Consider the following 22,379-nt stretch of genomic DNA (forward strand, 5'->3'; position numbering starts at 1 on the left):
AGACCTGAAAATTTTTGATGCTAAGTGAGACATTTGCTAAGTGAATTTTGCTCCATTTTATGTCCTTTTGTGTCATAGTTGTTAAATCAATCACTGCACTAGTTAACTTAGTAACTCAGTTAAGTGAACCTGGCTTGCCCATTGACTTTGCTTGTCAGAAAGTCGCAAAGGTGATCATATGACCTCAGGACACTGCAATGTCCCAAGTCAATTCCCAAGCATTTGAATTCTGATTATGTGACCATGGGGATGCTGCAATGGTCATGTGAAAAAGTCATGACACTTTTTTTCAGTGCTTTTGTAACTTTGGTCACTAAATGAAGTGTTGTAAGTCGAGGACTACCTGTAGTAAGATTGGGAAACATGTATCCTGTTTGTTTAGTCACAACCAATCAGCATTGGTACTGTTCAAAGATTATGGGTGTTGTAATCAAGCTTTGGAGGACCACAAGTTGCTCAAACCAATTTAACAGTATAAAACTTATCTGAATAACAGATTAAGCTTCTCCCAACTTCTTCTTAAATAAATAAAAGCAAATCCATCATTTAAACTAATGCTGAGCCAATCTAGTGGTTGTAGGGGGAAACTATTTTCACTGCATTGAAAGTATCTAGACAATAATAATATCAACTACACAAAAACCATTATTTTTCTGAAAACATGTTTTTCCCCTCTAAAAACAGAATAGCATGCTGCATGTCCTGTATGCAGATGACACTACTCTGATAGCTGAAAATGCAAAGGATCCACCAGCCCTAATAATAAAAGTCACGAAGCATAGTAAAAAAAAATGGTTCTAAAATTAAATATAAATAATATAAATAAAACCAAACTAATGGCAATAGGTACAACAGCCAGCCTTATAACTGACAGTGAAGATACTGAAGTGGTAGAGAGCTTCTACAATCAACCATCAACAATAAAGGAACAAGCTGCAGACTAACTTTTACAGAGGCAGCTTTGGAAAAGCTATTCAGATCCTGTGATGTGTCTACACCTAAAAAGCTCAGAATAGCACAGTAAAAGAATTGTCTGTGAAAGTCTATGGGAAGCGAAAGTTGAGCTCTGAAGAAGTAGGATAGAAAGAATATTGAGTCTTTTGAACTTTGGTATTGAAGAAGTGGCCAAAAATCTGCTTCAGGGCTCTTTCTATAACACTTCTAAGTGGTTGTGCAATTACAAGAACAAAAGATGTAACCATTTAAGATATTGCAGATAGATGCTAGAGTTGTACTCCTGAACTCTTCAAACCACTTTGGAAGGCTGAATCTAAAGTGCTGCCCAGCCCCTGCCCCACATTCACACATCATTCCAAATATATCTGTTCATGTATATGGAGAATGAATTCAAAAACATTAGCAGAAGCCTCATCTTTAATGGAAGAAGCCATTTTTTTGTTTTGTTTTTTTTGGTTCTACAGATAACCAAATATCCAATATACTGTTCGATGGTTAAATGCAGACAAGAAGTGCCAGTATAGATCCAAACAGTGCTGGAAAAACAAGAGAAAACGAATACATTGTAAAGTATATAGAGAATGTGTTTATGGGAATTATATTTTTTCCCTTCTTCATGCAATTAACAATACATAAAACTTTGTATTCCTCTGCTAAAACACAGTGGCTACTGCATAAGAACATCTTGCCTCTCCATGAAACGTTTTGGTTTTCTCCAGGATGTAAGGATAGAACTGTTAGGTATGGAACTACCCTTCTCCCAGTGCCCCTCTGTGCCATGGATGAGGCTAAGCTTAATCCATCTTTGGATTTCTGAAGGAGGTATAAGCAGATGAGATAGTTGCCAAATGTTTGAGTCTCACTCATTTTTCTCAGTTCCTTCCATAGCCCCATCTTCTTAGTCTTTGAGCCATTTCCTCCTTCTTCTTTCTTTGGCCACAATCCCACTGTGCTCTCTGCAGCCTTTGTCATCTTAACAATGGAGACAGATCCAGCCATGGAGTCTGTAGTTCTCAATGAGGTTTGGGGACATGCCCATCCACATAAAAGTTCCTGGTGATTTTGGGAAGGGTGAATGCTGCTCCTTCCAGTTCTTTGCTAAGGACAATTTGACAGCCCAGTCGAGAGTTCTCCTGAAGCAGCGGTGCCATATCCAACATATCCTCCTCCCTAAGTGGAGAAGAATGTCAGGAGTTATTTATAATACCAATTAATATCCTGGCTTTGCACTTACAACATTCATGGCAGATAACTACTTTAAAACCTGAAAAAGAAAAATAAAAAAAAAAGATCTAAATAAGAATAACATAAAAGCATGTCTTGTCAAGATTTTAGAAATGGTTTGTCAGTGACTGTTTCCTAGGGCTGAGAGAGGCTGGCTTGTGGCTGAATTTAGACTAGAACTCATGATCTCCCAATTTCTAGCCTGGTGTCTTAGCCACTACACCAAACTGACTTTCTCTGTATAAATATATACAGGTTTTAAATACTTATTCCAATTCATGCAGCATTATAGACTTTACAAATACTTTTTGTCTTTTGTAAAGGTTTTCAGTTAAACATCGTTGACTATAAATTTAACATTTCTGCCGGTCACGTATGTATTAGTGCCCAGAAGGAAATATGATAAGCTGTTGTGAGGTCTCAATAGACTGTTCTATCAAATCAAGGATCTAAATATCAGGCCTATGCTGAGATGTATATAACTGGCAATCAACCAATGTGTGCTCTCTCCTGCATCTGGAGCTCCACCTGCTCAACCTCTATCATAATATCTCCACGCAATAGAGATATACAGCGCATTCAGAAAGTATTCAGATCCAAGTATTATATTAGACATATAAAAGAGAAAGGTCCAATGCATATTAAAAGGGTTTATAATGTTTTGTTAGAAAGGGATTCAGAAACTGAATTGGTTAAAGATTGCATGATAAAGTGGGCACAAAATTTTGCAGAACCAGTGATGTTGAAAACATGGGAAAAAATTTGGGTTCAGAATGTTAAATTTACACAGTCACAGAACTTGAGGGAAAATTTTTACAAAATGTTTTATAGATGGCATTTAGATCCTAAGAAATTGTCGTGCATGTACCCTAATGTTCAACCAAAATGCTGGAGATGTGATTGCCTAGATGCCACATATTATCATGTGTGGTGGACTTGTAAGAAAGTGAAGGCTTTTTGGATAAAAATCTGGTGGGTTATGCAGAATGTTTTGAAGAAAAAAATTCAGTTTTCTCCACAATTGTTTTTATTAGGTATAGCTAAGGGTTTTACATTGGGTGAAACAAAGTTGATATTGTATATGATAACTGCAGCGAGATTACTGATAGGTCAATATTGGAAAAATGAAGCTATGCCTACTATTGAAGAATGGACTTTGAAGATGGCCAGTTTTGCAGAGATGGCGAAGATTTCAGCATATTTAAAAGATCGCTCACAAGAGACTTATGTATGGGAGTGGAAAAAGTGGATAGATTATGTGCAGAATAAATATCAAACTAGGAAATATCAGATAGCTTTTAACTAAAAGTATTATATAGGGATAGAATAATAGAACTTTGTGAAGAGGTGAAAAATATACAGGGGGTGGATGGGTTCAAGTTTTATAAAAAGGGGATTTTGATTTGGATTACATTTTGAGGAAGCCTGGAGGGGAGGGGAGGGTTAGGGGGGGTTAGGGAGGTCTGGGAGGGTTGGGGGGGGGGGAAATTGGGGAGAAAATGTAATTGTAAAACTTTTTCAATTAAAAAAAAAAAAGTATTCAGATCCCCTTCACTTTTGTCTATTTTGTTATGCTGCTGCCTGATTCTACAGTTGTTGAAATTCTTTTTCCCCCCTCAATCTATACTCGGTACCCCATACTGACAAAGTTAAAACAGAATTTTAGAAATGTCTGTAAATTTATTAAAAAGAAAAAAACTGAAATATCACATTGACATAAGTATTCAGACCCTTCACTCAGTACTTTGTTGAAGCACCTTTGGCAACAATTACAGTCTTGTCTTTTTGGGTATGACGCAACAAGCTTCATACAACTGGATTGGGGGATTTTCTGCCAGTCTTCCTTGCAAATCCTCTCAAGTTCAGTAAAATTGGATGGTAACAGTGGACAGCCATTTTCAGGTCTCTTCAGAGATGTTCAATAGAGTTCAGGTCAGAGCTCTGGCTGGGCCACTCTAAGACATTCACAGAGTCCCTAAGCCACTCCTGTGTTGTCTTGGCTGTGTGCTTAGGATCATTGTCATGTTGGAAAGTGAACCTTCAGCCCAGTCTGAGATCCTGAGTGCTATGGAACAGGCGGATATCCCTGTACTTTGCTCCATTTAGCTTTCCCTCAACTCTGACCTGTCTCCCAGTCCCTACTGCTGAAAAACACCACCATGATGCTGCCACCACCATCCTTCACTGTTGGAATGATACTGGGCAGGTGATGAGCGGTGCCTGGCTTCCTCCAGACATAACGTTCAGAATTGAGGCCAAACAGTTCAATCTTGGTTTCATCAGATCAGAGAATCTTGTTTCTCACAGTCTGAGAGTCCTTCAGGTGCTTTTTTTGCGAACTCCAAGCAGGCTTTCATGTGTTTTGCACTGAGAGGCTTCTGTCTACCTACTCTGCCATAAAGCCCAAATCTGTGGAGGGCTGCAGTGATGGTTGTTCTTCTGGAACTATTCTATCTCCACATAGGATCTCTGGAGCTCAGTCAAAGTGACCATTGGGGTCTTGGTCACCTCTCTTATTAAGGCCCTTCTCCCCCAATTGCTCAGTTTGACCGGGCCACCAGCTCTTGGAAGAGTCCTGGTTGTGCTAAACTTCTTTCATTGCGCTTTTAGGAAACTTCAGTGCAGCAGAAATTTTACTGTAGCCTTCCCCAGATCTGTGCCTTGCAGTAATCCTGTCACTGAGCTCTTAAGGCAGTTCCCTTGACCTCATGGCTTTGGCTCCGCTACAGTATGCATGGTCAGCTGTGAGGCCTTCTAGAGAGAGGTCTGTGCTTTTTCAAATCATGTCCAATCGATTTAATTTACCACAGGTCGACTCCATTCAAGGTGTAGAAACATGTCAGCAACAATCAAGAAAAGTGGGAGGCGCCTGCGCTAAATTTCAAGTGTTGTTGCAAAGGGTCAGAATACTTACACCAATGTGATATTTCAGTTTTTATTTTTAAACTTCTGTTTTCACTTTGTCATTATGGCATACTGAGTGTAGATTGAGGAAAAAAATGAATTTCAACAACTGTAGAATCAGGCTGCAGCACAATAAAATTGACAAAAGTAAAGGGGGTCTGAATACTTTCTAAATGCATTGTATATGTTATAATACCAAATTGACTCAGCACACAAACAGTCTAGGGGGATTACTCTTGGCAAAGCTTCAACACATACTGGAAATTATTAGTGCAGCTGATTTTTCAATCTTGAATGAGGGTTATGCACTTAAATATTCAAATTGTCCTTTGTTACAGGTAAAAAGCAACCTTAAGAAAAAGAACAAACCCTTCCTTGCTATTTACACTACATAGGTGTAGTGCTATTAGTATATACAGTAAGTACTCCCTCCACCACCCACTGGGATATTGCTTAACTTTTAGTGATGGCTTTTACTATTATCCAAGTCAGAAGCAAACAGAAAAACTACAGAGGTATCAGGGGGTCTTTCCAAAGTAAAAACAAAGGATGCCTCTTTACAGTGGGATACCTCCTCCCAAATTATTCATCTCCAAAGACCCAGTCATTATTTTTTTTTTAATTTGATTTATATGCCGCCCTTCTCCGGAGACTCAGGGCGGTTTACAATGTGCTCAGCAATTTTGCTCCAAATGGCTTGAGAAAAGCATCAGTATAAAGCCAAAATCAGGAAATGTTAGCCTAGTGATAGTCTAAAACAGGGGTGTCAAACTCAAGGCCCGTGGGCCGGATCTGGCCCACAGGGTGCTTAGATCTGGCCCATAGGGCCACTCTGGAAACAGCAAAGGACCAGCCCACTATGCCTCTCTGCTGGCAGAGTTTCATGGGGCCATCCCAGCTGAAAATGGAGGTCGCGAGGGCCACACGCGGCCTCCCAAGCTCTGCTTTCATTGGCAAAGGATTGCAGGAGGCCGTCGCAGCTGAAAATGAAACTCGGGAGCCCATTTTCACTGGCAGAGTGGTCGGGCCACCACAGGCACCCCTGACACGAGTGACGTCAAGCTGGCCACGCCTACTTTGTCCAGACCCACCCCAGCCCCCCGAGGTCAAACACAACCCTGATGCAGCCCTCAATGAAATCAAGTTTGACACCCCTGGTCTAAAGGTCAGCCACAGCCTCTATAAGAAGAAAGCCAAAGTAACCCTTACCGTTCATCAGGCGTGGGAAGCTTATCCAGAAAATCATGGCTTACATAAACATGACAGGTAGAGCAAGCTAAGGAAGCTTCACAAGCACCTAGGAAAGTAAAAGGAAGATTGATTCAGTCCAGCTTCCCTGATCTCAAATGATTCTTCTGCCAAGCAGCAGCATAACAGAAAACCATTGTCTGGATTTAAATCTGTGTCATTCAAAGAAAATCCCCCCCTCCCCCCAGCATATACAACAGGCAGATCTTCCTAACCTTTTTCTTCCTGGAGAGGAAAAGGGTTTTTTTTAAAAAAAAAAATAAAGATAAAAGTTAGTTACTAATCTAATAAAACAAACAAACTAGTGCTAGATTACATAAAGAAGCAGCATTGTTTCTGGGCCATGATTAAATGTTGGAATCTATTAAAAAACTGGACAAATCCTACTGGCAGGCTGAAGGCACCTTGGAACAGGTAAACAAATCTACCAGAAAATTAGGAATGTGGGGGAGGGGGGAAAGGGGTGGTATTGCTACTTAAATTTTCATAGTCTCTGTACAAAACCAGTAATTGTAGTTTATACAAGCGGGAACCTTTTTGCTGCAGAGTTTAACATATTTTTCTATAAGAGATCTTTTAAAGTTACAACCTGTGATAGGACAGCTTTAATTTTTAATTTTTTTTGAAACTGACTGTTATTTAGAAAGATTGCTTCTATGCTGCTATAAGGTTGTAATTGTAGAACCTTCAATACTAAGTGCAAAAACCTATGAGGCAGAGCTACTGCAATACTCTAAATTCTGGGCGTTGAAGTCCACAAGTCTTAAAGTTACCAAGGTTAGAGACCCCTGCCCTAAAGACATGGTTGCCTAGGGCCCCAGAACACTTCACTTTGTTAATGGTTATTTTATACTGCTCAGCTTTGTGTTTTTTACTTTATATTGTATATTTTATTTGGTTTATTTATATTAATGTAAACCACCCAGTCACTTATGAGATGGGCAGATGTATAAATCAAATAAATAATTGTATTCATATCCTGCTTGTGTGGGTTTCCCAGAGCAGGTGACCCAATGTTGGAAAGAGGATGCTGGCCTAAATTGATCTTTGCTCCAACCCAGGAGAGCATTATACAGATATTCATGACATACCTTCTAGTTCAATGCCATTTCTCTGAGCCAAGCGCAGCACATCATCCCCAACTTTGCCTTGCACTGGGATTTTTTGCCCACAACGATCTATGAACACTACATTGACTCTGAGACAGAAGAAACAATATGGAAATGCTCTCAGTTCAGGGCCATCCAGTATATATCATACGCTCAAATGCTACTCAATGTTTTCTGGCAATTTCTGTTTTTATGTAGAATTGCCTATCCTTGTTCACTTTACGCTGGATGAGAATTTTGAGTGCTACTGTCCTAACACATAGGGAGAAGACATGCGGAAGGTTGATCTAATAACGGATATAGATTTTTAATCTGAAATAAAAGACACAAATGATAAAAGTGCTTTGAGTAACATGCTAAAACCGATTACTTTTAGCTCTAGCATGAACCACTATCTTGGATCAATCTATGATTAAGGCAAATACTTAAACCAAAATTTTCATCCTAGGCTGATTTAGGTTAGTATGCAATTTTATAGGGCCAACTTAAAGCCCCTAATTCAAATAAATCTTCCTAGAGAAAACAAAGGACAGGCTTAGCTGTAGAGTCAAATTGGGCAATTATCTCACTGCAAAAATGCTTTTTGAAGAAAAACTGCACTGCCAGCTTAACCTCAGAACATTCAAAGGACATTAATTTATGAAGATATTTGGAGGCAAGCAGAGCTCTGGGAAAGCAATCAAAAATAACTCCCTAGAAAGAAACTATGTTCATAGAATGCCTTTGTTCATTCAAAACCCAAAATGTAGTCTTGACTCATTACCTAAGTGTAAAGTTATACTTCAATGGCCTCATTGATTTAACTAGGCACATGTGTTATACTAATGTATTAAACCTAGATATTATACAATGTTATACCTAATTACAATATTCAATCACATCTGTATATTTTCATTTGTATAAGTCAATAATGAGGGACTGTAATCCTCAAGCCTATTTTTGCTGCCACTGTTGTCATTAATCCAATTTATGCTTCAATATAATGTGTTCTGGTCTCTATTCCAAATATATCCCTAAAATATTCTACTACAGAATATTTTAGTTAGTGAACTTAGTTTCTATATCACCCAGACGGGAAAGCTATTTGAAGTTATTTGTGTCTTTTAATACCAAGCAAAATGTCAAGAAATTGGAGCAGCAACAAAATGTGCCTGCTTCAGTTGAATCACTTCTTCTAGTTTCATGTGTCCACATCCTAATACTCACACTTCTGCTGTGCAGCTCTTATCTTCAGTTTGAAAAGCCACTGGAAAAGCAATAACAAAATGCCATTATTAATTAGGAAAATACAAATCCTTTCAGGAATTTTGCAGCCAGATTTTGATATTACATGCTAGATCCATCTTTTTATCATAACCTTCTAAGTCAAGTATTAAGGCTTTATCAGAAACAGATATGGTGTTTATTATTTGCATTATTTTGTGTATCCCATGGCATAAAATAGTGTTTCAATTTTGCAACATAAAATACAGAAAGGGATAGGACAAATAGATCTCCAGTCTAATGAAATCTCCTTTTTAGACAATCATCACTGCATTTGAACTTTGGTTTTAGGGTTGTTCATGTGAGATTATTGTGCTTTTTAGCAAGGAATAACTGAAGTCCGTCACTGAAGACAGTTCACTATTTCATTTTTAGTACTAAATCTGTATTATCACAGTCTCTTCAATGAACCAGTTTTCAGAAATATTCATCTTCACAACTAACAGTCCAGTATGATAAAATGACAGTAAAAATGGATTCAACAAATACTAAGAAATGCTTCTATAAACCAGAAAGAATACAAACAACTGGCCTACTACTCTGTAAAAAACAGACAACTTGGAAATGGAGAAGCAGAACAAATTCCTAGGAGCAACATGCAGGATCCAGATAGTGTATGTTAAGTTAAATGATTGGGAGATGTCCTCATCTAGCACCAAAAGTAATAGTGACTGTGTTTGCATGACACACATACCCTCCTTAAAAGGCTTTCCCCTTTAACTCCCTGAAATAAAACTACAGCATCATAAACTGGGTTCTCATAGTATGCTAGGATAAAATGAGATTTATTATAGTTCAGTGTGTTATGCAAACATAACTTTCCTACATTTTTCTTATCTGACCACTCAAATATTTCAACAATGTATTTGTAAGTCTCCAATGTACTTAAACTCTGATATAATCTGTAAAGAACATACAATAGGATTTGGAAAGGATCTTGGATATCTTCTAGTCCAACCCCCTGCTCAAGTAGGAGACCCTATATGATTCCAGCCAAATGACTGCACAATCTTTTCTTGAAAACCTACATTAATAGAGCACCCACAACTTCCGGAGGCAAGCCATTCCGCTGATGAATTGTTCTGTCAGGAAATTTCTTGTTTAGTTCTAGATTGAATCTCTCTTTAATAATCTTCCACCCATTACTTCTTGTCATGCTTTTGGGTGCTTTGGAGAATATATTGAGTATATTTGATGATTGGATTGAGTATATTGGAGAAGGAGAGTCAAACTCAAAATCTCAAAAGGGCTAAGGAGACTTATTGATGACCTTGAACTACTGTATTTTTTTTTTATCCTAAAGTACCCCACAGAATCGCAGTAACGAACAAAGAGGGAGAATAATAACAGGTGCAGGTTATCTCGGAAGCAATAAAGGGAATCGTGGGGGAAGGGGGGGAGAGTAGAAATGATACAGATTAACAGTTGACTACATTCTCGAACGGAAGAAAAGGTAAAGCAAAATCACAGTCAAATGGAGACATAAACCCTTGGAAGGGAAGGCTGCGGCGGGGGAAAGGAAAGGATTATCGCGCTCCTCTCCTCGATTCGGTGGGTGACCGAATCCTCACAAAACACAAAACAAGGAGAAAAGGAACGCCTGGCTGAGAAACCTCTTCCCTCCCTCCTCTCCTCTTTAAGGCCAGAGAAAAATGCTCCCAGTGGCAGCCGCCATCCCACCTGTAGTACGAAAGCCCCTAAACTGAAATCGCCCGGCAGTTCCCAGGAGCAACTGGAGGCGACGCCACCCCCAGCCCAGGGTCACACTCACGCCGCCACCAGCAGCCCAGGAAGCCGCCATTGCACGATCCACGTGACTGCATGGCGGGGTCAGAGGTCGGTTGCTAGGGTGACAAAACGCAGAGGGAGGAGCAAAGCAGTATTCCCTTGGAAAGGAATAAGATTTGTAAGGAATCTGTTCCCACAGCAGGCTTAATAGAGACACCGAATTAATTTTCTAAGTTTTATATTCCATAAACTGATAACAAGTTAGGCTTACACAATACACCGAACTTCTCATTCGCCTTCCGGATCAGGAAGAACGCACCATCCTCCAAAATTAGCTAATACACATATTTGCATCCTTGTTGTATGCAGATGATATACAAGTGCATATATTGGACTTCGGGAAGCCCTGAAAGCTCTGGCTAGTTACTGATCTGAAGAAACTTTTGAAATCAACTAAAGTAAAACTAAGATCATGATATTTGCAAAAAGGCTTAAATTGCATGCCTGGAAGATGAACAGCCAGAACATTTGAGCATATTCAGTCTTTTAAATATTCGGGCATAGTTTTTCACAGCTCTACTATCGTCAATTACAATCAGAATAGAGCTGGAAGGGGCCTTGGAGGTCTTCTAGTCCAGCCTCCTGCTCAAGCAGGAGATCTTATATCATTTCAGACAAGTGACTGGCCAGTCTCTTCTACTAAATGCAGTGCACATCCAAACTATGTCATTCAAAATGCTAAAACAAAACAAACAAAAAAAAACAGTGGCAGCAATTCAATCTTATTTCTCCAGAGGAGCATAGTATATTCCAGCAGCACTGAAGTTATATTCAGCTAAAGCTTGCTAACAACTATTCTCTGGTGTTCAGTTGGGACCTTACTCCTCCTTAACTCCTCTGGAAAGGGTGCAGTCCAAATTCCTAAGAGCTATATTTCAGGTAGCCCATTGTGTCCCAAATGTACTACTAAGGAAGAAGGCAGTTTATCTAAAGTTAAAACAGGTGCCTGGACTTGTAACATATTGGTTAAAAATTATTCTTATTCCCCAGAGATTTGAGTTCATTCTTTATAGAGGACAATTCCCCATCAGTATGGTTTAGGATCATTTCACAAAAACTTCAATATCTCTGCTTCTCCAGAGAAGCACTCTTAATGATGGAGTACAAATGTTCACTTAATACAGGGGTGGGCAATTTTGGCCCTTTTACAACCTGTGGACTTCAACTCCCAGAATTCAGGAATTCTGGGAGTTGAAGTCACAGGTTGTAAAAGGGCCACAGTTGCCCACCCCTGACTTAATACATTTACCGTATTTTTCAGAGTATAAGATGCACCTTTTTCCCCCCTAAAAGGGGGTGAAAATTTAGATGCGTCTTATACACTGAATGTAGCCCCGCCCACCCACTGGCCCCCACCCTTTAGCCTGTGCCTCGCAGCAGTTACCTCCTTGCAAGCAAATAGCAAGAAAAAACAGCTCCTTTCAGCTTCAGCACAGCTTAATTAGCACAAGTTTTAAACAATTGTAATATTACATAATTAACCAATGTGAGGATGGATATAAAAATAGATGACAATGGGAAGGGGTATAATATAGAACAGAAGGGAAAAATTGAATTTGATTAAGATTAGAGATGAGGATGAAGGGTAATATTGGTTTTTTAAAAAAATAGATGAGGAATAAATATGGCAAAAAGGAAATATAGAAATTGTAAATTTAATTGAAATGACTAAACACTGTTTAAATTTGTGAACCGGCCAAATATTCTGTTCAAAGAAAATACATTGTTATGTTTGTATGTGTGTTTGTCTAAAAAATAAAAAAAAACTTTTTATAAAAAAAACAAAACAAAAAAGGTATGTGCGTCTTATACTCCGGTGCGTCTTATACTCCAAAAAATACGGTAAATAACATATCAAAGACCTGGAAATCCAACAAGATCAGTCTGCTTTTCTTAAGAACTTTTTTTGTGCAGTCAAATCCCTCCTTTTAAAGCAGTGAGGTATTTATATTGTATAACTGTCCCCAAACTCCAAAGTGCATTTTTAACATGCTGCAATGCATTTTCCACAACAGCTTTGGAGGGCTGATAAAAAAAATTCTATGAGCTGAAATTGTGTCCCTGTAGACAAGGAGCTATCAAAACTACAGCTCATCATGTCATACTATACTGTATCTCTTATAAGAACTCATGGACCCATTTTATAACACCTTACCTGATAAAATAGCTGGGGAGTGTTGATTTTTTAATGTACAATTGATGTTTTCAGATCACTTCGAGGTAGTTTCTCTGAATGTGGCTACATTTTGTTATACTGCCTGCAAAATTAGGCATATGCTGGCTGCCCACTGATAATCCACCGCTAATTGTAATATATTGCCTTTCTTCTTCTTCTTCTTCTTCTTCTTCTTCTTCTTATTATTATTATTATTATTATTATTATTATTATTATTATTTTAATTTTCTTTATTTTACAAAAGCTTGTGTCAAGGGCTGACTTTCAATAAATTGCAGCGAGGGAGCTGCTTTGCTACACACGAAACCCCAACCCAGAATCAGGTCTACGAATGATTTAGCACCAGGTTCCCCACGAACGTGTGCTTCGCCGGGGGTGAGAGGCGGCCCCCTTCCAGCCGCGCTCCGCTCCTGTGACGGATGGCTCTCTGCACCGGGGCGGGCGGCCCGGCTATCCGAGGCCCACCAAGGCTCCTCGGTGCTGCGGTATCGTTATGTTTAGGGGGGATTCTGATTTAGAGGTGTTCAGTCATAACACCACAGATGGTAGCTTCGCCCCATTGGCTCTTCAGCCAAGCGCGTACACCAAAGGTCTGAACCTGCGGTTCCTCTCATACTGAGCAGGATTACTAGCGCAACAACACATCATCAGTAGGGTAAAACTAACTTGTCTCACGACAGTCTAAACCCAGCTCACGTTCCCCATTAGTGGGTGAACAATCCAACACTTGGTGAATTCTGCTTCACAATGATAGGAAGAGCCGACATCGAAGGATCAAAAAGCGACGTCACTATGAACGCTTGGCCACCACAATTTTTTCCTATTATTTTTAATGCTGGTCTGTGACTGTAATAAGTTATTTATCTAAATACCAGCACAGACCTAAGTGGCAATGCAAATGTTATAATCTAGCTAGTATGATGTATATTTTGAATATAGTTTGAGTATATTTGTGTGGATGGAGAGATCCTGAAATAAAAATGAGCTATTACAATATGATCACTGGATTTTGTGAGTTGGAGTATGGATGAACATGTTTGCAGGTTGTCCCTAAGAGTGGTACCATGGAGTGGGTTTGAGTTTGTCTTCAGGCCCATATTTACAAAATATTTAGATTCTTGAAAAAGTTATAGTTTGCTAGTAGTCTAGATTGTTGTATGAATCCGTTATATGTTTTCCACCCCAGCTTGTCTATCAACTGTTTAATAGAGATGATTTTGGAAAATGAAGGAGCATCAATTTGGAGATCCTTTTGGCTGAAATTATGGCTGTGAAATGGAAACTGCAGAGAAAGCAATGTGAGAAAGATTAAAATGGCCCTAGCCATCAGGGTTTTGAAAATTTTATTCCATGTTATAAAAAGGAAAGTACTTGTCCAGCAGTTTTATAATACTTGCTTTTCCTTCATCATAATATCATAAATTCTATCTACATTTTCTATCAATACATTTTTTGGAAGAAAAAATAGTTGTGATTACTGGTTTGGGGTAACCCACGTGTGTAAGATGCTAACTGCATTGAGATGGCCAATGTATCAGGCTAAGCCCAAGAACATTCAACCCGAGTTCAATACTTTATTTGCTCACATATAAGATTCTAACCAGAACAAACCATTACCATCTCAGCCTAATGGATTTATCCTGGGGGATTTCAGGGACTATCTGAATTCTCTTTCTGTTTCCTATCAGTCTCTGGTCTGTGTTGCTTCTTCCCTTACCACCCCCCTTTCTGGAATGTGTTCCTTCATTCCTGCTGCCTTGTTATAATTTTATAATTTTCATACCAGTTCCCCCTTCATGGTCCTCATCCCTCAAAAAATGGGATCCTACTAGAAAAGTAGGCAGTGGCAGGAGGTATAATTAGACTATGGATTTTCACAAATTATGGTCAATGCAATCAAACAGAGCAACCCAGGTCATTCTGGCTGCCCAAGACCAGATTTTCTGGAACCTAGCAAATAGCAGGGATGGCAAATGGGGGAAAGGCAGCCAGGATTTCAGTGTAAGAAAAGAAGTATGATAATAGGGCATTCTTGGAGAATAAAAAAAAAAAAAGTTGACCTCTGGAATTCAGAAAAAATCTAACTAGTTCAGGTTCCTCCCACCAGTATATTATAATGAGAGCTCAGTTTGAAAATTATAGTAGTATAGTAGTAGTGGTATACCATTAGTATACTAAAAATGTAAAACTTCTTACAGTAATATTCCTGGCATTTGGGATTTAGAATCAGGAGATAGTGAAGAGTTGGAGAGAAAAACTCTTCAAAAATGAAGTGATTACTGACAAAACAAGTTTTTGTTAAAGCCACAATTCTATTTCATTGGTAACTGATAGACGTAAAATTACAGGTCATTCAACATTACAGGAAAAGAAAGACATCTAGCCCTTTTTTCTGGGGAGAGTGGGCAATAAGAATAAAAAATTATGAAATCTGTAGAAACTTAGCTGAATTTTTGCAGTCTCTGTTCTGTGTGTGGTGCCATCTAATGTTCAGCTGAAGAAAATGACATGTATGAAACCACCTTATTTTTAAAGGACAAGAAAAGTCAGGCATGGCTGGAAACTCAATCAGTTCACCCAAGGCATTGTCACTAGGATTTTTGTTATGTAGAGGGCAAAAAAAGTCAGATGTATCTGATAAAGTGAGCTCTAGCTCACAAGCTCTTATGCCTTATAATAAAATTCATTTGTTGAAAAAGGTGCTATGAGAGTCCTATTTATTTTCCTCCTGTAGATTATTAATGACTTTCCTTTTACGAAGTTTACATAAGAAGGGAGTGGTATCAGACAACATACTTTCTAGAATATGTTCAATTCACTGCAGGAAAGAAATGCCAAGGTATCTTGCTTCCTGCAGTTTAAGGTCTGCTGCTTGGGGGCGGGGGGAGGAACAAGGGATTGAGCTAGTGGCCAGGGAAATGTTTGGTAATGCTGAAAATGAGGGTCATGTAGCTAGAGCAGTGCAGCAACCTGGCAGTGCTGAAGCAACCACAATTCTCCCAAATGTCACTGCCTTGGGAGAAAGAGGTCCTGGCATTTTGTAAGTTAGTTCATTTGAGATGCCTTGGTTGAAAATGTTTTGTTCTATGCTGCAACATTTCACCCAGTTGAAGGTTGCAGACGTGTTTTATTAATATATGGATTAACTCAAAAGATACCCCAACAACAGAAATACTACCGTTACTGTTGAGAATTATGAAATTCCATCCACCAGACAATTTGCAAGGGAAACAAAAGACCTCCTCCAGTGATATTTAATATTCTTTTCAGCCTCTGGGGTATAAAAAAGGTCAACAATTCCTTTTTGATGTGTGTGTGTGTGCAAAAAGTTGACACTATTTATATGGATTATTTTTCATGTAAGGCAGTTCTAGATCCAGATACACATATGGGGCACAAGTATCTTTCAACCAAGCATTAGTTTGCAGCACATTCTCAATGAATAATGCAACAGATGATGAAGTTTGATATAAATATAGCTTTACTTTAAGAAAGTTGGTATCCAGCTGTTGATGGATTTCAAATCCAGCGACAAATACAGCAAACCAGCTAGTATCTATAGTAGAAATATTGTAGCATGTTTATGAAACAGAAATAGTTCATTATATCAAAGCAGAACTCTAAATCCCTTGGGGAGAAGGCCACAGACTCCCACTCTCTCAAAATGAACCCTATATAGGTCTCCTCTGAGAATGGACAATATTGTCTATCCTGAATCTAAACTGGCTTAAGGAACTGATTGAGCTCTTCTTTGTTTACAGTTTAAACCTGGATCTTGCCCAAACCACTCTGGTTGGAGGAGGTTGTGCTATCTATCTATCTATCTATCTATCTATCTATCTATCTATCTATCTATCTATCTATCCTCCCTTAACACAGCATAAAGATTCCAATTATCAATTCAGTAGTTGGATAGTTTTGCCCAACTGCAGGCACCATATAAAAGCTGGATTCTATCAAAAAGACAGATGTGTCACTAAGGAGTGTAACTGCAATAAAACAAGTCACTCTAGAAAGCAATGCACTCAAAGATTGTCCCAGCCACAAAAGTTTGGTTTAAAAGTTATCAGATCACAGGATTAGCATTAAGACAATGGTCAAAATGGAAAAAACACACTCAGAAGAAAATGGTTTGTATCACAAACAGAAATTGATCTAGACTAAAAACTACTACACCTAAGAGGACAGAAACTTTAAAAAAAAAAAGCATTATTCAAGATGACTTTGATTTAACTCCAAGATCCAATGTTTCTAAACTATTATTAGAAAGAAGCAACTAAAAGCCCAGATTTTTTTAAAAAAAGGGAATTTACAAATATTTACAAAAGCAATATAGACATATACTTTAAAAAGAAACCAATGAAAAAAAGCTTGTAGAGAAAGTGAAGACTCATTTCAACCTGAATATTCCAGGAGTGTAATTGTGATAATCTGCAGTCATTTGGAACTCTGTTTCCCATTGGACACAAGGCATCACCACCACCTTCCTCATCACCATTCACTCCGCTGTACTGTGAAACATCTAGAGGACACATGCCTTTGTCAGGAGTCTTAAGGCAGGAACTTGTATCTCTTTAGAAGGCATGGCTCTTACAAGAAGACGCCAATCTGAATTGCAGAGGAAGGAGCAATATGGAAAAAACCCAATTTGTTTGATTGTGGTCCAGCTGACTAGAGCTTGGCAAAGCTTCTCATGATTGTTCATATAGCTTCACCTGGGAAAAAGAGTGCTCTTTGGGAGCAAACATCCAGGCCCATCTTCAATGTCCATAACAAGACTGCAGCTGGTCTTAGAAGCATAAAGGTATGGGTTTTTTTACACACAAGCATTTAAAAAAACAGTAAAATAAAACAGTAAAAATATTTTTACAAACAATGTACAGGTTGGGGCTAGGGAGGATAAGAATGCTTCACTAAGAAATGGATTAAAATATCCTCTTTCGCTTTAAATAGGAGTCTGCGTAGTGCCCTCCCAGGCCCTGAGAATGCTGGCCAATATAGCTGCCTTCTGGACTAGGCTCTGGAGAGGGTAGCAGGTGAGAAAAGGCTCGCTTCTGGCCTCCAATGGGAGTCTGCAAAAGAAGGACAAACAAAGTAAGGAAGGAGAGAAGCAGGGCAGGGAAATGACAAGTTCAGGAGAACCTCCAAGTTTCAGAATTCCTTTTGGATTGAATCATCTCACCTTTGCGTAGCTGCTGTGGGAAGGGCTAGTTGGTCCCAAACCAAGGATATTCTCTCCTGTGCCCATTGGTGGCATCCCAATAGCCTGAAAGATAAGGAAAGAATCAAACCATTATTCGATTTACTTGAAAGGTTTTTAACACATTGCTCAGGTATACTATATATAAATTAGAGAGAGGGCATAGGTGCTATTGGAGAATGTCCCCTGAAAGAACCCTGGAGGTACACAAAAATTAGTAAATGTGTAGTCTGGATACACAAACTCAGAATAGTCTGCCAAACTTTTCATGTCATTAAACGAATCTGAACATCAAATATTCATTCCACTCTGTGAATACTTTCTTTTTACAAAAACTATTTCCCTTACTGGTTGTATCGGAAACTGTTTTTGTAAGACATCATGTCTCCCTGACCAGGTGTAAACACAAAAGCAAGCAGGCTGTTGTCAAACCAGGCAACTGGTGGCCAAAAACTGTGCTGTCCAGAGAAACATTGTAAAATGTCATAGAAGACAGAAACTCTGGGTGGTGGTCCTGATGTTTTGAAGTAACCTTGGAGCAATGTGCAAACAACTGCAATATGATATTGAAAGCTATCCAAAGTTAATTTGTATATGAACTTCAAATTACTTTAATGATAAAAAATTACTTTGTTCAAGTGGCTTTGTCTAAGTCCAGCTTGAAGGCCACTTGTGAAATATGAGGTTGGAGACCCTGCATAGAATGGGGGCAAAGGAGTTCCTAGATGGTTTTGCTCAAACCCAGGAGATGAGACCTGAAACAGAAATTGGGTTGTTTTAGGTGCTTGTACACAAACTCTCATATTTTAATATTTAGGAATTGTGCAAATGTAAACTTGTTACTTTTTAATGACTGAAATCAGAAGCCGGCACTTAGTATCTGGATTTTACACTATGATTTTATAGTTTGATTATAGTTACACCATAGTTTGACTACGAAGTCTGCATGTGATACTATAGAAAATCAAAAAGTGGGACCTTCTTGCCATTTGCTGTGTTCCTGAGCAATACTTTTCCAGTATACTCCTTACACTTTCCTTCTCACCCATTCCTTGCTCCTTCTCCATTCTAGCTAATAATAATATTTCCTAAAATAGATAATTATGCATATGTTGGTGATAGTTCTATGCATATCACTGGCCAATACTGATGCTATTTTCCCCTCATATACATAATGGTACCATTTGGCTGCACAAGGAACAGGGGTAATGGGTCAAAAGTAGAAGGAACAGATACAGAAATTGGCAGCTTTTTAGGAGCTCTCTAAAATCTGGTCCATTTTAACTAGTGGGCAGTTTTTATTCAATTAATGTTTACCTTTTGCTTCTTATGTGCAAATACACTTAGCTGGGATGCTGTCTCTCTGGCCTGGGGATATATTCGTGATACCAAGTCCTTTTGAAATAAGAGAGAGAATAGATCTTTTCAAGAAAATTTTGCTACCACTAAAGACATGTATAGCCCTGAAACATTCACCTAATATTTTATATACTCACTAATGAAAAGCAAAAACGTATACATGCCTACATGTCTTCCCCCAGTTTTCCAACTCAGATAATCACAATTTACTAATACTCACAGGCTGATAGTCAAATGCAGAATTATCTTCTGATTGACTAGATGAGGGCAGGAGAACATCAGACATGGATGCCTGTTGCATTCTGGGATTGGAAGCATTGCCAAGTACACCAGTCTTTGGGCTGAATGTTTTATTAGTTCCACCTGCAAGTAAAGTGAATATGCAGTAATGAGACTATAATTCCTTTAGATTAAATGCAGGACCACATGGGAGAATATCTATACTACTGGTATGTAAGGTAAACACAGATTTTTCCATGAGTACTTGCACATGCTAGGAATAGCCATAATTTCTCTTTGTATTATCATTTCACCTTTGAACCTCCTATATTTGTAACAGACTCTACTATGACACAAGCATGGGATCACAGGAAAGTTCTCACGAATGAGACTAAAGAAGCAACTAGTCTAGTATTCTGTTTTCACTGTAGTCAACCAGATACCAACAGAGAGCCCACAAGCAGAAACTGAATAGTGCCTTTTCATTTATTTTCCCCAGCAGCAGTAATGAGATATCTATTATTTAAGAGAAGTCTTTGATATCTACAACCATGAACAATCTATCTGATCCTCTTTGAAAGTTACCCAACATTTCTGCCTCTTTGGGAATGAATTCTACAGGCTGAATATTTGTTAATCAGAATCAATAAGAAGATTAATAAAAGAAGTAAAATACCAACACAAAAACAAAAGTGTATCTGTATGTACATTCAAAAATTTAAGCATGCAACTTTGGGCAGGGTAGATTTGATTTAAATCATAATATTTAAAGAGCGACTGTCATTTCTGTCCTGCAGCAGCTCCTCCTCTGATCTGCTGTTGACTCACCAACAGTCCCAATATTGCAGAATATACAGCCTCGTGCTACATAACTAAGCTCCATTTCATGCTGAATAAACTAAATTATTAATGTATCTTAAATAGAAAACTATCTTTGGATAGATTTTTACTTCAAAAGCATTTTATTAAAATAAATTAGATAAAAATAAAAAAAAATCAGATTTAAATAAAAAAAACTTTTTTTAAAAAAAATTGATAAACCATCTTGTCTTCTGGTAAAGCAACATATCTTGTGTCATGTAAACAAAACTTAGCAAGATTTATGTATTTTGTTGCTTATTCTACTAATATCACCAATGTCCTTGTTTAAACATTTAAACACATATTTGAATGTTATTAGTTTACATCAGGGGTGTCAAACTCAATTTCATTGAGGGCTGCATCAGGGTTGTGTTTGAACTCAGGGGGCCAGGGTGGGCATGGCAAGTTCAATATCACTCAAGTCAGGGGTGCTTGTGGTGGCCTGAGCGCTCTACCAGCAAAAATGGGCTCCCGAGCTCCGTTTTCTGCTGCGACTGTCTTCTGCAACTTCTGCAAGTGAAAACAGAGCTCAGGAGAGCCGCATGTGGTCCTTGAGAGCTCCGTCTTTGGCTGTGACGGCCTCCTGCAACCTTCTAACAGTGAAAACAGAGCTTGGGAAGGCCATGTGTGGCCCTCCCCAGCTCTGTTTCTGCTGGCAAAGGCACCGCAGGCCCGTCCTTCGCTATTCCAGGGCAGCCCCATGGGCCAGGTCTAAGCACTCTGCGGGCCGGAAACGGTCCCCAGGCCTTGAGTTTGACACCCCTGGTTTACATAATCCATCTCTGTTTATGCCAGATAGTCTTTTTTAACATAGTCAGCTAATGATGAATGATTAATTAATCTATTATATTAATTATAATTACATTAAAATACACACAGTTGTTTCAAGACAATCTGCATTATATGGATATAAAAGTTACAGAATTACAGAATTTTTATTGTATCTCCCATCCAGTATTGCTGTGTATAAGGAATCAAAAAGCCTTAGTATTCTGTAATATATTTGAATGGCTCCGTTCTAATATTCTGCTGAATCAACATTCTTTTAGTATCAACTGTCTGCCCAAACATTACCTCTTGTCTTCTCTTCCATATACTGACCATTTTATCCATTCCTCCTAGGAATTGGCTTCAAGATATCTTATCATCTTATTAGTTCTCCCCAAGCCCACTCCAGCTACAACAACCCCCTTGGTGGATTTGATGCCCAGAGCTGCACTACCACACATTACAATGGAACTACAACCTCAAGATCTAGAAATAATGTTTCTGTTAAGGCAGCCTCAGATGGCACTGACTTTTAGCTAATGTATTACTGGTTGTCCTTGACTTATGATTGATCACTTAGTGACTGTTCAAAGTTACAACAGACTCTCCAAAAGCTATTTATGAACCAGTGTCGAAGTTCCAATGTCCACCATCACCCCAGTAACATGATTGCATTTTGGGCACTCAGCAACCAGCCTGCATTTATTTGCATTTGGAACACTCCATTGGCACAACTAAGACCACACTTTCCAAGCTCAATTACAGTTGTAAACTGAGAACTGACTGTATATTACTATTGTTGATGTTCAGCTGGTGATTTATTTGTTCTCATGCACACTGCCATCAGTCCAAGTCTCCTAAATCCTGTATTAAGCATTTGATTTTTCCCTACCCAAATGAAAGGTTTCTTACTTACTGCAACAGGACTTCTACTTGTGGCATTTGCCCCAATCTTCAAGCACATCAATGTAATTTTAAATTGTGTTTTTTCTCTTTACAATAGACGGTCCTCGACTTACAACTGTTCATTTAGTGACCATTCAAAGTTACAGCACTGAAAAAGTGACTTATGACCATTTTTCACACTTACAATCTTTGTGGCATCCTCATGGTCATTTGAACAAACTTCCAATGCTTGGAACTGCTTCATACTAATGAGTTACAGTGTCCTGGGGCCATACAATTCCCTTTTGCAACCTTCTGACAAGCAAAGTCAATGGGGAAGCCAGACCCACTTAACAACCGTGCTATTAACTTAACAACTGCAGTGTTTCACTTAACAAATGTGGCAAGAAAGGTAATA

General features: G+C 38.7%; 2 protein-coding genes across 3 annotated transcripts in view; both read right to left on the bottom strand.

Moving 5' to 3' along the window:
* Positions 1 to 1,475: 1,475 nt before the first annotated feature.
* Positions 1,476 to 10,506, bottom strand: FDX2 (ferredoxin 2). The gene is made up of 5 exons (XM_070935221.1): positions 10,386 to 10,506; positions 8,649 to 8,688; positions 7,425 to 7,531; positions 6,295 to 6,382; positions 1,476 to 2,127 (listed from the first exon to the last, which is right to left on the bottom strand). Exons 1-5 carry the CDS (start codon positions 10,504 to 10,506, stop codon positions 1,971 to 1,973), a joined length of 513 nt encoding a protein of 170 aa, XP_070791322.1. The 3' UTR covers positions 1,476 to 1,970.
* Positions 10,507 to 16,132: 5,626 nt separating this feature from the next.
* RAVER1 (ribonucleoprotein, PTB binding 1) overlaps positions 16,133 to 22,379 on the bottom strand; it is a 34,602-nt gene continuing 28,355 nt past the window's right edge. For both annotated transcript variants that reach the window (XM_070935223.1, XM_070935222.1), the window contains 5 exons: positions 19,449 to 19,591; positions 19,187 to 19,264; positions 18,499 to 18,624; positions 17,852 to 17,935; positions 16,133 to 17,741 (listed from right to left, as the gene is read on the bottom strand). In XM_070935223.1, the coding sequence (XP_070791324.1) occupies positions 17,595 to 17,741; positions 17,852 to 17,935; positions 18,499 to 18,624; positions 19,187 to 19,264; positions 19,449 to 19,591 (578 nt within the window). In that variant the 3' untranslated portion in view covers positions 16,133 to 17,594. The remainder of the gene's footprint in view (positions 17,742 to 17,851; positions 17,936 to 18,498; positions 18,625 to 19,186; positions 19,265 to 19,448; positions 19,592 to 22,379) is intronic.

This window comes from Pituophis catenifer, unplaced genomic scaffold, assembly GCF_029215685.1.
Source record: "Pituophis catenifer annectens isolate HBS135680 unplaced genomic scaffold, rPitCat1.0.hap2 SCAF_2, whole genome shotgun sequence".
NCBI classification, from domain to species: domain Eukaryota; kingdom Metazoa; phylum Chordata; class Lepidosauria; order Squamata; family Colubridae; genus Pituophis; species Pituophis catenifer.

Coding starts and splice junctions, on each gene's coding strand:
- FDX2 (XM_070935221.1), bottom strand. CDS start 10,506: ATGGCGGCTTCCTGGGCTGCTGGTGGCGGCGTGAGTGTGACCCTGGGC. Junction 7,532..8,648: donor AAGAGCTGCACAGCAGAAGT/GTGAGTATTAGG, acceptor CTTCTGTCTCAG/AGTCAATGTAGTGTTCATAG. Junction 6,383..7,424: donor AAATGGCATTGAACTAGAAG/GTATGTCATGAA, acceptor TTACTTTCCTAG/GTGCTTGTGAAGCTTCCTTA.